Here is a 14,988-nt window from a genome sequence, read left to right as displayed (position 1 = left end):
TCAGTAGTTAAGAGCACTGGCTGTTCTTCCAGTGGACTCAGATTGAATTTCCATCACTCTTGTGACAGCTAATAGCTTGTCTGTTCCAAGGGATTCAGTGCTCTCTTCTGGCTTTGAAGGCACTGTTTGAATATGGTGCACAGATTTACATGCAGGCAAAACACTGATGCACATGAAATAAAAATTAAAAAATTAAAAAATGTAATCTTTAGAATACAGTGTAAATTTTTTCAGTCTCAAACTGGTATTGAAAGATATTAACATGTAGATAACAGTTTTATTCAGACTTTTTTTAATGCAACTTATTATTAGTTTTTTGGGACAGAACTTCACTTTGTAGCTACTTGGCTGGCCTGGGCCTTGAATTATAGACCAGGCTGGCCTGGAAGTCACAGAGACCCACTCTGCTCTCCCTCCATACACTGCTAGTTAAAATTTTCTTAATTACACTGGATGTGGTTACTCATGTCTTGAGTCCCAGCTCTCAAGAGATTGAGGCAAGGGGATCAAAGTTTGAGGTCAGCTTGGGTAAACTGTAGTAAATTCTAGAGCAGCTTGGGCTTCAGAGTTAAGACCTTGGCTCAACACAGAAACCTAAAAGAAATTCTAAGAGCACTATGAAGGCAGAGGCAGGGGGATCTCTGAGTTTGAGGTGAGCCTGGTCTACAAAGTGAATTTAGGACAGCCAGGGCTACACAGAGAAACCCTGTCTTGAAAAACAAGAACAAAAACAAAAACAAAAAAAAGGAAAACAAAAACCAAAAAACCCTATAATTTGTGGTTTCTATCCTAGTGATCATGTAATTAACTTAGTCATTGGTTGTTTCAGAAAGTACACATTCTTGGTGTTTACTATATTGTAGAGTTAGGCTACATGTATTTATAAATATGTGTTGTATGCACCAATAGTTGTTTCAAGGCCAGTGTTTAATAAACAGTGTAGTGCAGGTGGCACTTAATTATTTTCTGAGATGGGGTTTCTCTGTGTAACAGTCCTGGCTGTCGTAGACCCGCTTGGCAGTCTAGGCTGGTCTTGAACTCACAGAGATCCACTTGTCTCTGTCTCTACCTCCAGAGTGCTGGGATTAAAGGTGTGCGGCACCAAGCCAGCATCCTTTTTTGGGGTGGGGGGCTGGGGGGTGGGGGATGAGGGGTGGTGGTGTGGTTTGGGCTTTGTTTTTCGAGACAGGGTTTCTCTGTTCAGCCTTCACTGTCCTGGACTCACTTTGTAGACCAGGCTGGCCTTGAACTCATAGTGATCTGCCTGCCTCTGCCTCCTGAGTGCTGAGATTAAATGCGTGCGCCCCATGCCCGACCAGTATCCTTCTGGTTAAAAGTAAGCATTTACTTGGTTTATAGACATTAAATGATCTGGCCAGATTTCTGCTGTGTATAGCAATGAAGTCCTAGAATCAGGTCTTAGAATGTGCAACATAGTTTCTTTTTTGTTTTCCTTCTTTTTTCCCCTTTATTTGTTTATTCACTTTGCACCCTGGTCATAGCCCCATCCCTCTCCTGCTCCCCTCCCAACTCCCCTCTTCCTCAGAAAAGAGACCCCCCACCCCCCCATCTATCCTAGCCCATGAGGTCATATAGGGCTCAGTGAGTCCTCTTCCCCTGTGGTCTGGGAAGTCAGTGTTATAGTGTACAACACAGTTTCTTGATAATTTGAACAGCAAATACTCCCCTGTTTTCTTCCTTACCATCCCTCTTAATGATGAGTAGTGTGTGTATTGTTACCTATGTATACACACATATTTGAACATGAACATATGTATGGGTGGGAGGGATAGGAATAGGGTTTGAATTTAAGACCTTATTGATAAGCCAGTGTTCTCAATGAGACACAGCCCTTAGTCCTAAATTGTTAGCTATTTTTGTGTCTTGTGTTACTCACAGCTGGTCTTGAACTTGTAGGTCTCAAGTGTCCTGCCTCTTACGTCATCATGCTCTGTTGAAAGTTAAACATGTTTAGAAATACATAGTTCAATTCCCAGCAACCACGTGGTGGCTCACAAGCATCTAAAATGTGATCTGATGCCTTCTTCTGTCCTGCAGGTGTACTTAATGAGAAAACACAGCTTTTCTGGGACAGGTGTGGTAGTAGTTGTCTCTAATCCCAGCACTCAGGGAGGCAGAGGCAGGTGGATCACTGTGAGTTCGAGACCAGCCTGGTCTACAAAGAGTCTAGGATAGCCAAGGCTGCACAGAGAAACCCTGTCTGGGTAGGGGGAATCTTTCAGTACTCTAAAAAGAAGCATATACTGGTCCACACCTACTCTGCTCTTAGTGGACGAGGGTAGGGTTAGGTGGTCATCCTTGCCTGCTTAGGGAATTCAAAGGAGCTAGGCTTTATGAGAGTCTGTTTCAAATCTCACTTCATTCTCCCCCTAAATTGTGATCAGCCAGGTATCGTACTGCACACTTTTTTTGTTTGCTTGTTTGTTTTGAGTCAGGGTTTCTCTGTGTAGCCTTGGCTGTCCTGGACTAGATTTGTAGATCAGGCTGGCCTCTAACCCACAGAGATCCTCCTGCCTCTGCCTCCCGAGTGCTGGGATTACAGGTGAGGGCCACCATGCCCGGCCGTACTTGAAATCCTAGTATTATAACCAAGCCAAGAGGATTGTAAATTCTAGACAGCCTGTGCTGTCTAATAGTATGAACCAGGTTTTAGATAGTTTTGATAACGAGATCCTGATCATAATTTGATCTTAAATTAATATAATACAGAGTATTATTAGTTTCTTTCTTTTTTTTTCCTGAGACAGGGTTTCTCTGTGTCATAGCCCTTTGTAGATGAGGCTGGTTTCAAATTTTCAGAGACCCTGTCTGCCTCTGCCTCCTGAGGGCTGCTATTTTGGGCATGTGTCACCACCTCACAGCTTTCAGCACGGTTTTAAAGGTATAACCTATATATCATGAACCTGCAGTTTAGCCAAACAAGCTTTTAACACATCTCAGTTTTTAGAGTATTTTCTTTTTGATAAACTCTCTAGTTTTGAGTGTTTGTTCTAGCATTTGCTTACACAATCAATGAGTATTAGTTGTATTTAGTTTTGTTGTTAGTGTCAGTGACCATGATTATACATATATTTTCCAGTAGTTCTCTTGTTACTTTCTCAGGCTAAAATATTCAAAAGGTGATGTGCAGGTATAAAGCAGTACATATTTTAAATATTGATAAATACTGTTTACTCTTCCATAAATACCATATTTGTTTATATGGTTACCAACAATGTTTGTTTATGCTTTGGGCAGTTTAAATCTTACATATGGAGCACATATTCTTCTGGGGAATTCCAGAGCACCATTCGACAGTCATCTAAGTTGTACTCACAAGAATCACCCTGACTCTATTGAAGTATGTCCTCCAACTGGTGAATACCTAACCCAGGTGTTACACATGTTGAAAGGGTGCTCTACTCCTAAAGAACATCTTACCCAGCCTAGAGTCATCCTAATTTTAAAGGGACATTTATATTGTTGAAATGTGGTTATGCACAACTTTAATGTCAGCTCGGTGAACATGGAGACAGGAAAGCCATGAATTCAATTCAAGGTCATTCTAGGCTTCCTCAATGAGGCTATGTTTCCGAGAATTACCAAAGCTTAGGGGTGTGGCTCAGTTGTAGAACACTTGCTTGATATTAGCCAGGTCTGTGAAAGAAAACTAGGCAGGAGGAAAGTGTACCGTGTGTGTTACAGGAAAGGTTTTCTGCAGGAGGCTTTCAGGCCACTTGAGAACTGGGCTACTACTGTACCTTTAGTGGGGGTGGTGCTGTTGATGGCTATAACATATACTTCCTGAGAATTTGGAAGATCACTTTCAGAATTTTATGTTGTTTAGGCTGTCAGTTAATACTGACCTAATATTTATTTATTTTTTAATTAGGACATATCGACACAAGAAAGTAACATATTAGGGGCATTCTGTGATATGAATGTAAGTATTTTTCATTCTAAGGTTTATGGGATGTGCTGCTTTTTTTTTTTTTTTTTTTTTTGAGACTTTATATTTGATCATTACGTTTGAATATTGCTCATGAATTAAATGATTTCTGGCAAGTTTAAAAATGATACACTTTTTGTTTGTTTTTATAGGATGTAGAAGTACCCTTGCATTTGCTTCGTTATGTCTGTCTGTTCTGTGGGAAAAATGGCCTTTCTCTCATGAAGGATTGCTTTGAATATGGGACTCCTGAAACTTTCCCATTTCTTATAGCACATGCATTTATTACAGTTGTTTCTAATGTAAGTACTGTTTGGACTTAGTCTTGAATTTTTTCGTGCAGTATTTTGTATTTCAATGCCATGAAAACTTTTTTGTAATTACTTTTACATAATTTAAAAACTGAATATGCAGGCCTATTTTAAAAAGGTAATATGTTATGAATAAAAATTTTAAATTTAAAATAAAGCTTGCCCTTACCTGGTTTATATAAAGTAAAAAATCAGTGGCTTGTATTGAAATTCCCATTCTTTAGCCGGGTGCACACTTGTCATCCCAGCACTGAGGGAGGCAGAGGCAGGTGGATCGCTGTGAGTTCCAGGCCAGCCTGGTCTACAAAGTGAGTCCAGGATAGTCAAAACTACACAGAGAAACCCTGTCTTGGAGAAAAACAAAGCAAGACAGAAACAAAAACAGAAATAAAAAACCAAGAAAGTAAACCTTCTTTGACTAAGCTTTTGTCCTCAGAAAACTTTCTGCTTCTTACTATTGTGTGTTATTTAGATGATGGTTATCTACTTCATTGTGTTAGTACGTCATCTGTCTGCATTGCATATGAAGATGTAATGTTTTCCCTTTGTGTTGTCAAAACTGTGAACACAGGGACTGGAGAGATGGCTCAGTGGATAATGGCACAGGCTGCTCTTCCAGAGGACCCAGGTTCAGTTCCCAGCACCCACATGGCAGCTCACAATTGTCTGTAACTCTAGTTCCAGGGGATCTTACGTTCTCACACAGACACGAATACAGGCAAAACACTGTTGCGCATATAATAAAACACAATAAATTATTAAAAATTAAAAAAAACATAAGCATTAGAAATTTTGACTTTTAAAAAAATGTTGCTTTTGGTGCTTTGAGCCCACCCTTTGTGAAGTTTATAAACAAGCAGGAAGTGATGCTGGTCGTAGAGGTGTATATGTGTAACCCTGCACTGCAAAGGTAGTTGGATTTCTCTGAGTTCAAGGATCACATGGTCTACATAGTCAAATCCTGAGTCCAACAGAGAGTCTTCAGTTAAATTTAACGGACATTTTAACTTTTGCTGATATATCCTCTCTAGCTGGAACACAGTAGTTTCCTTGGTTAGGTCAATACATAAACTATGATTTGTTGTTTGCTTTGTTTTTTGTTTGAAATTGTCATTTAGCCCAGTCTGACCTCAAACTTACAGTGCCTCTGGCTTATGTGAATCATTCCTGTCTATTCTCTTTTTCCCCTCCTTCTTTTCTTATCAAGACAGGGTTTCTCTGTGTAGCTCTGACTGTTCTGGACTCAACTTAGTGGACCAGACTGGCGTCGAATTTAAAACAATCCACCTTCCTCTGCCTCCCTGAGTGCTGGGATTAAAGGTGTGCGCCACCTACCGCCTCACTCCTGTCTATTCTTATTGCTTCTGTGCCCATTATTTTCCCTATTGGGAATCTATAAATTTACACGGACTTTCAAAGAGAATGAATGAGGGCTAAGGAACTCTTTGCTTATAAAGAAAAAGAAAACCTCAAAAATTCTAATATATGATCTAGCATGAGTAGACTGGCCTTAGTGAATCCGTATGTTTTTTACAGTGTACGTCACATATCCCATCGAAGAATGGGATATGTCCTGAGAACTAGGTTAGTATGGCTGGTTTAGAGTAGTTCACTTTTGGGCAGGGGTGGGGTGCTTGAGACATAGTTTCACTGTGTAGCTCTGACTGGCCTGGAATTCACAGGTGTGTTCCACTAGGCTCGGATAGAGTACTTCACTTTTTGAGGAAAAATAGCTTTATGAGTGGTTAGTTTAATCTCTTAGTCTTTAAACTTATAATGCTAAGTTTGTATAACAATAAAACTGGAGTTGTACTTATTAACCCAGAAAGAAAACTAAGAATATTCCTCCCCCCCCCCCTTGTTTTGTTTTGTTTTGTTTTTTCCCTTTTTGGTGCCTGAGTTTCTCTATGTAGTCCTGGCTCCTGCAACTCATCGTCCACAGAAGGCCACCCTCCAACTCAGAGATAACCTTTCTCTCTTTCCCAAGTGCTGGATTTAAAGGGGTAGCACCACCATGCCTGGCTGGCTTCAGTTTTTGGTCTGATTGTTAATACACTTGTTACGTGTTCATTCTTAGAAGCTACAGAAAGAAATATTTATTATTATTGTTGTTGTTGTTTGTGTACCTGTCTTTTAGGAAAGGAAGCTTACCATCATCAGCACATATGGTAGTTTATCTTCTCTTTGTTAGGTTAAATGTGGCTCTAGGTACAGTAGTTTTCCTCAACACTTAGCTCTTTTCTGGAATTATTTTTTATTAATAATATGTCAAAAAGTAATGGGCTTGGGGAAAAGATGTACAAAGAAAATTTAATAAATAAACCTTAGGGGCTGGAGAGATGGCTCAGAGGTTAAGAACACTGCCTGCTCTTTCAAAGGTCTTGAGTTCAATTCCCAGCAACCACATAGTGGCTCATAACTATCTATAATAAAATCTGGTGCTCTCTTCTGGCTTGCAGGTGTACATTCAGGCAAAACATTGTATATATAATAAATTAATTTAAAAAGTAAACCTTAAAATTTTGTTTTCAAAAAGATTGTAGCCAGCTGGTGTCTGTTGCACAAGACTTTAATCCCAGCACACAAGGAGACGGAGGCAGGCGGATTGATGTGAGTTAAAGGCCAGCCAGGGCTACATGGAGAAACCCTGTCTTGAAAAACAACAAACAACAACAAAGAGTATAGCTTATTTTATTAAGTAAAAATATAATCAGATGCATACTTGTTGTAGTGGGTTTTTACTTTAGTGAACAGATTAACTTGACATCTTAATACTGCTCTTCCTAGGTGTGGTAGTGTGTCCTTTAATTATAGAACTTGGTAGGTAGGTGGATTGCTGAGTTGGAGGGCAGCCTAGTCTACAGAGCGTCCAGGACAGCTAAAGATACATAATGAGATCCTAAAAAATGGACTGTTTTTAACAAGTGGATGAACAGAGACAGTGAATATAAGAAATTAGCTTAGGATCATGTATTTTCAATATCTTCATGCCAGATCAGACAGTAGGTTGACAGTTTTTAAAAACAATTTTATTTTCCCACTTTATCAGAAATAACTTTGATTAAGCTATAGGGAACAGAACATTTTCCCCCCCTATCAATATATGATTAGAAGTTTGCTAGAATTTGTTGTTGTTTTGTTTTGTTTTGAGACAGGACTTCTCTGTGTTAGCCTTCACTATCCTGGACTCCCTTTGTAGACCAGGCTGGCCTTGAACTCACAGTGATCCACCTGCCTCTGCCTCCTGAGTGCTGGGATTAAAGGCCTGGATCACCACGCCCGGCGGCTTGCTAGAATTGTAGCAGCACATTGTAGTGGGCAAAGGTAAACCAGAAAAGCATATTTATGTATAATATCATCCTTTAGTTAGTTTTTTTTTTAAGATTTATTTATTTTTTATTATGTATACAGTGTTCTGCCTGCATGTACACCTGTAGGCCAGAAGAGAGGGCATCAGATCACATTACAGATGGTTGTGAACCACCATGTCGTTGCTGGGAATTGAACTCAGAACTTTTGGAAGAGCAGATGGTGCTCTTAACCACTGAGCCATCTCGCCAGTCCAGTTTGTTTGGTTTTTGTCCTAATCTCTAGAACTTTTTGTAAGATACGTACTGAATGGTGAGGAAAGAAGGCCACACACATCTTAGCTCTATCTGGCAAATCTACCCTGGTGATTTGTGGAGTGATTCATGTTGCAGCCAGATAGCTCATTTCTATGTTCCTGATACTGAAATGAGCATGCAACTCAGATGGATTTGCCTCACATGGATATTGAAATGACTATAAATCAAAATACAATTTTTGAAATGAAGAATGAGATGGTTTTATTGTAAATCTAGTACAATATTCTGAGTTATAGTTGCTGTCATAAAAAGATGGGGAAGCATGGTTTTTTAGTAATATTCAAGTCAATTTTATATTGTATATAAATCAGATCAGTGGAATTATAACTTTTTAAAGCTTATTCTATTCAAAATTTATAAATAAAATGTGTTGGGTTTAAGAGGCAGTCAAATATTAATTGCTCTTGTTTTAAATTAAGTAAAAAAACCAGTAAAATGTTTCACATTTTTATTATACATTGTTTTCTTTATATTTACTTACAGATTAGGATATGGCTACATATCCCTGCTGTCATGCAGCATATTATACCTTTTAGAACGTATGTTATCAGGTAAGTTTAAAAAATTTCTTTCCTCATCTACTAATTCAGTAAATTTCTAACAATTTTGGTGCTTTTGAAAGACCCTTGCAGATCTAACCTTTAGAGAAGATTTGAATTTATAAATAATTACACAGTAATTTTATGCATGTGTATGAGTTTATATTTGATATTTACATTTTGCCAAAATATTTAAACTTATTTTTTACATGTGAGTTTAGGAAGAATTAAGTAGATTTATTATGATTTTATTGAGTTTATTCAGTAAGTAATTTTAAATATTATCAAACAGCTTATTTGTTAGAGTATATAAGAAATCACAAGCACTACAGGGTGAGTATCAGGAAATACACTGTAAGATCAAGAGCATGTAGACTATACTTTTAGTACTGGGCTGAGGAAATGGCTCAGTTGGAAAAGCACTTATACAAGGGTAAGGATGTGAGTTCACATAAAGACCTGGGCATGACTGCAAATGTTTGTGGGTGAGATGGTAATTGGAGAATGGTACCTGGGCCCTCACTAGCCACATGTCCTAGCTTGGAGTTCTTTCTAATTTTTTCTTGCTGAGTTTTGAGTGTTTTGAGTGTTTACTGTTTTTCCGGGTATTGTTAAAGGTGTTGCAGACTATTAGTGTCAGGAGAGTTTGAGTGGGCTGACTGCAGTGTGAGCAAAGCAGCATGACGGAGAGGAAACAGGACAGCTTAAAGGGCTGACCAGCTGGTGGTGCGGGCTCTAGAAAAAAATAGACATAGATTTAGTAAGAGTATGGCAAGACCTGGGAGTGCAGTGGTGTGGGCCTAGTGCTTAAAGGATGGATGTAGTTTTGATACAGGAATGGAGTGCTTAGCAAGGGCAGATTACTCACATCTCTGTAGGCCACTGTGAATATTTGCATTTACTTTTACGTTGGGGACATGAAGGCATTAAACAAATGAAACCTAGTTGGTTTTTTGTTTGTTTATTTTTGGTTTCCCAAGTCAGGGTTTCTCTGTAGCTTTCGCTGTCCTGGGTTCACTTTATAGACCAAGCTGGCCTCAAACTCACAGAGATCCTCCTACCCTTGCTTCTCTTGAGTGCTGGTAAATTTTATGTTAAAATAAATGTAAAGACTTCCAGGGTTCTAATATATAAAATGGACATCTAGAGAAAAGGGATGTTGGTGAATTTCTTTTGGGATTTCAGAAGTGTTTGGTAAATTTTTATTTTTTCTGTTTTTGAATCATTCAGATATTTATGCAAGCTCTCTGATCAGGAGTTACGACAGAGTGCAGCTCGTAACATGGCTGACTTAATGTGGAGCACAGTGAAAGAACCACTGGACACAACACTGTGCTTTGATAAAGAAAGCCTAGATCTTGCTTTTAAGTACTTTATGTCACCAACTTTGACCATGAGGTTGGCTGGATTGAGTCAGATAACAGTAAGCAATGATTCTTTGTTTTTGCTAACTTCTGTTTGCTTGCTGGTCAAATGTAATTATGATATTAGCGAAAGAGTTTATGCTTAATGCTGTTTTACATGGATTATTTTGTATTGCCTTCACAAATAAATAATATCTCTATTTCCCTTGTTTTAAAATTTAGACCTGTGAGAACTAGGGAGCCGGCTCAGGGTTCAGAGCATGTTTTGCCATTGCAGAGGACCTGGTGTATAGCCATGGTCTGTTCAATATTCTGTGCTTAGATGGTGTTTCCAGAAAGAAAAATAATTTCCAGTCATTATCAAATGTTAATTATCAAGTACTATTTAAAATGGGTGTAAATCATATAACAACATTCGTGTTCAAACACACATGAGTCTCTGAAGAGTGAGGGCAGGGAAGAGTGTGGCATGAGCAGTTGGCTGAAGACAAGCAGTTGCCTCCTTTAGAGTGGATGTTTGCTGGTCACTAACTTTACCTTTTTTCATTTCTTGTGTAGTTTTTGTAATGTCAGCACACTGAAAATCTAAAGTGATCTATTTTTCTTAGGTGTTTGGTTTTGTAAATATAGAAAATGCCTATTGACATTTTCCGAGATAAGTCTCAAGTCAATTTTACCTAAGAACCTTTCCTTCTTTTTCCTTGCTCAATTTTATTTTTTCGATTGTGTTCAATGAAATAAAGAGTAAATGTTCCTTTTGCGAAGAATTTTAGTATTTTAGTGATAAAATAGTACACTAACGGTTTTGTGTCTTCTGTTTTATAGTTGCTGTCTTATCAGTTGTGAACTATATATGTAATAGTTTTATTTTTGTTTCTGGCCTCTTGCTCGCAGTATTGTTAAAAATGACAAGCCTTAATTTGTTTTCTTTAATTTTAGAATCAGCTTCATACTTTCAATGATGTGTGCAATAATGAATCATTGGTATCAGACACAGAAACGTAAGTAGGAGCATTAGTTGGGACAGAGTTACACTTTTTTTTTTTTTTTTTTTTTAAAGTAGACTACCCTTGGCTGTCCTGGAATTCACAGTGTAGACCAGGCTGGCCTCAGATCTGTCTCCCTCTGTCTCCTAAATGCTTGGATTAAAGATGCGTGCCACTATGCCTGGCTGAAGTATGCCAATTTGTTATTGTTAATATAGGAATTATAGTTGTGACTTTATTTGATTTGAAGTGTTTATTGGAAATTGTTACCTTGTGGCTTCAGTTTCTATAGAGCAATATGTTGAAATTTATTCTTTTTTTTTTTTTTTCTAATTTTTTTTATTAATTTATTCTTGTTACATCTCAATGTTTATCCCATCCCTTGTATCCTCCCATTTCTCCCCCCCCCCCCCCATTTTCCCATTATTCCCCTCCCCTATGACTGTTCCTGAGGGGGATTACCTCCCCCTATATATTCTCATAGGGTATCAAGTCTCTTCTTGGTAACCTGCTGTCCTTCCTCTGAGTGCCACCAGGTCTCCCCCTCCAGGGGACATGGTCAAATGTGAGGCACCATAGTATGTGAGAAAGTCGTATCCCACTCTCCACTCAACTGTGGAGAATATTCTGACCATTGGCTAGATCTGGGAAGGGGTTTAAAGTTTACCTCCTGTATTGTCCTTGGCTGGTGCCTTAGTTTGAGCGGGACCCCTGGGCCCAAATCTGCCTATCATAATGTTCTACTTGTAGATTTCTAGGACCCTCTGTATCCTTTTATTTTGCTATTCTCCCATGCGTCTCTCATTTGGAGTCCCAATAGGTGAAATTTATTCTTTAAAAAATATACTTTAGTGCCAACGAGATGGCTTAGTGGTTAAAAGCAGTTCCTCCTCTTCCAGGTGACTCATGTCAGATGACTCTGAGCCACCTGCAACTGTAATTCTGGGGACTCCATGAGCAGCAGTATGAATGTGCTTGTGTACACACCCAGACACATGAATATATGTAAAATTTTCTTTAAGGAAAAAAAGCATATACTAGGGGTTGGAGAGATGGCTCAGTGGCTAAGAATACTTTCTTCCAAAGGATCGGTGTTTAATTCCCAGTACCCCTCTTTCGTGTTTTCAACCACTTCTAACTTCAGCTCCCACATGGGAGGGCTCACAGCCACTTGCAGCTCCAGCCCCAGAGAATCCAACACCTTCTCCTGGTCTCCGTAGGTACCAGATAGTGCATATCATTTGTCTACACAGACACCCCCACATATTTATAATAAAAATCAAGAGTTCGTTAAAGCCAGGCGTGGTGGTGAACACCTTTAATCCCAGCACTTGGGAGGCACAAGCAGGGGGATCTCTGTGAGTTGGAGGCCAGCCTGGTCTACAGAGAGAGTTTAGGCTAGCCAGGGCTACACAGAGAAACCCTGTCTTGAAACAAAACAAAAAGTGTGATTGATCTACATCATGAAACAGTAATGAGAAAATTAAAGGAGAATGAAGCTCACTGAGAGAGGACTTGCCTCACACGAGTGAGGCTCCATGTTCAATTCCCAGTGTGCGCGCACACACAAAGGAATGGATTATGAATATAATTTATGATAGATAAAAGCCAGGCAAATAGGCGAAGTGTGGTATATATTACAACATAAGTCAAACTAAAAACAAACAAACTGTAGGGCTGGGATGATGGTCACATGTGTTCAGTGCTGGTGATATAAACATGAGGGTTGGAATTTGGATCCGCAGTCCACAGAGAGTGCCACATGGGCCTTGCTAGAAAGCTCCAGTGCTTGAAGGCACTCCAGGGTATCCCTGGAGCAAAGTGGATCTCTAGGATAGTTTAACTGATGGGCTCTTGGGTCAATATATTAGATAGAGAGCAGTTAGGGAAGACACTCTGCAAAAACCTCTCGTCTCCACACACGTGTGCACCCGTATATATGCATGCATAAAGCCCTACACCACCTACCTAAATACAAATGGAATACAGTGCAGCACAGATACAGAAGACGCCAAATAAGAGCTTTGGATATGGTATGTAAGAGGCCATAATTTCAACCCCAAGAATCCCAACAACCACATATGCCTGCATTTCTCAAAGCTCCCTGAAAAATAGTGTTAATTATACAATCACACTTACCTGAAATGTTTTAAATTAGTAATTATGGAGGCAGAATGTAGATTAATAAGACTGGAAATGAGAATAAGGATTGACTTATTAAAAATGGGATAGCAAGTGGGATTTTCTGAAGTGATGGACATATTTAGTAAAATGCACTTAAAACATTTCATTTAAAATAGGCTGATTTTGTATGTGTAGCATGCATATCTTAAAGTTTGAAAACATGCTCAGTTTGTCCTCTAACAGTACTCCCACATCCTTTTTATTTGTTCTGGTTTTCTCGTTGTTTAAGATTTCCTTTTTTCCCCTTTTTCGAGACAGGGTTTCTCTGTGTAGCCTTGGCTATTCTGGAATTCACTTTGTAGACCAGGCTGGCCTCAAACTCACAGCGATCCACCTGCCTCTGCCTTCTGAGTGCTGGGATTAAAGGCGTCTGCCACCATGCCCGGTTCATACCAGTATGAACTATCTTTATGTACTAGTCCTTAAAACTTAATATAAATAAATGTTCTTTCTAATAATGACTCACCTTGGCAAAAAACCAAGTTTTTGTTTTTCTTGAGACAAGTCATTGTGTAGCTGTGGGTAACCCAGAACTGATTTCCTGTAAGGGTGGATGAGGGCCTCCAATGTAAGGTATTCCTCCTGCTTCTGCCCCTCAGTGCTAGGCTGAGCTTTATTTTATTTTGATGAATTTCATATATCAGTTCTCAAAGCTGACTCTTACAGATTATATCTTTAGTAGTACTACATGGAAATAGTTGAAATATATCAGTATTGTTTTGATTTCTTTTTCCTTTCCATTTTATAATTATATATGTATGACTTACCTCTTCATTAATAAATTCTTCATTAGTATTAGGAAGGAGACTTGCAATCTGTTCTTGAGTACAATTCTTTGTGTTCATCTCTTACTTTCTTCTTTGCTCAATTCGGTATAAACGTGATCGTGGGAAATGTGGAAACAAAGTCTAAGGACTGTGTTCTCACCTGGGTAGTTGGCATTGCTACCTTCTGAGTGTTAATTGTTTATAGATTCAGGGAATATGACATTTTTTATGTTTCAGTTCAGTTATGCTTTATAATATTGTGAATAATATTTTACACGTGGGAAAATGCTTTATGATTTTTTTTTTTTTTCCAATTATTTCGTCCTAGGTCCATTGCAAAAGAACTTGCAGACTGGCTTATTAGCAACAATGTAGTGGAGCATATATTTGGACCAAATTTGCATATCGAGGTTTGTAGACAATTATATTGGCTATATATTATAGAGAGATGCATTTTTTTTAAAAAGTAAGTATATCAAGTTTTTGTTTTCTAGATTATTAAGCAGTGCCAAGTGATTTTGAATTTCTTGGCAGCAGAAGGACGACTGAGTACTCAGCATATTGACTGCATTTGGGCTGCAGCACAGGTAATGCGAGCACTTCATAATTAGAGCTTTTTTATAGTACTTCAAATGCTACTGTGGAAGATGTACAGGAGCCTCTGAGGGTTTGCTTGAGTCTGTGTTACTATGTCTCTGATAGAATACAGAATATTAGAATCATTAAAATGTTATTCCCATTTATAAAAAGTCCACCATTATATCACGATACCATGATTGTTATATATTTCTTTTCTGTGGTAGCTTGCCCTCCCTCCCTCCATCCCTCCCTCTCTCCCTCCCTCCCTTTCTTCCACACCAGAGCTACGTAGTAAGTATTGGAATTAAGTATTAAGTAGTATTTTCCTAAGTATTGGGTTTAAACACTTTCAGCAACATGCCTGAATATGTACTACTCTTTTTTTCTTTAACTTTTTGAGTAACTCTGTATCCATTTGCATGATTCCAAAATCTAAAATATAAAAGTATATATTAAGTATGGCTGGAGAGATGGCTCAGGTATTGGTTCCCAACCCAGGCCAAGTGGCTCACAAATGTTTGTAATTCCCATTTCAGTGGATCTGACTCAGTCTTGTGATCTGAAAGCACTCACACTTGGCATTCGCTCAAATATAAATCTACATGCGCATATAATAACCAAACCAAAACAAACACCTAACAGCTGCCCCTTAGTTTCTACATATTAGGCCCAGAATCCCTATG

At 38.7% G+C, this 14,988-nt stretch overlaps 1 protein-coding gene across 1 annotated transcript in view; it reads left to right on the top strand.

Annotated features, from left to right (window-relative positions):
• The window catches only part of Usp34 (ubiquitin specific peptidase 34), a 172,477-nt gene that overhangs the window by 32,452 nt on the left and 125,037 nt on the right, over window positions 1–14,988 (top strand). Inside the window, exons 4-10 of the mRNA XM_051164973.1 lie at window positions 3,893–3,943; window positions 4,102–4,251; window positions 8,370–8,437; window positions 9,656–9,848; window positions 10,729–10,790; window positions 14,055–14,136; window positions 14,221–14,313. Coding sequence (XP_051020930.1) covers window positions 3,893–3,943; window positions 4,102–4,251; window positions 8,370–8,437; window positions 9,656–9,848; window positions 10,729–10,790; window positions 14,055–14,136; window positions 14,221–14,313 — 699 coding nt within the window. The remainder of the gene's footprint in view (window positions 1–3,892; window positions 3,944–4,101; window positions 4,252–8,369; window positions 8,438–9,655; window positions 9,849–10,728; window positions 10,791–14,054; window positions 14,137–14,220; window positions 14,314–14,988) is intronic.

This window comes from Acomys russatus, chromosome 22 (assembly GCF_903995435.1).
Source record: "Acomys russatus chromosome 22, mAcoRus1.1, whole genome shotgun sequence".
Classification (NCBI taxonomy): Eukaryota; Metazoa; Chordata; class Mammalia; order Rodentia; family Muridae; genus Acomys; species Acomys russatus.
Note: the sequence above shows the minus strand (reverse complement) of the source record. Positions and strands in the feature narration are given on the sequence as shown.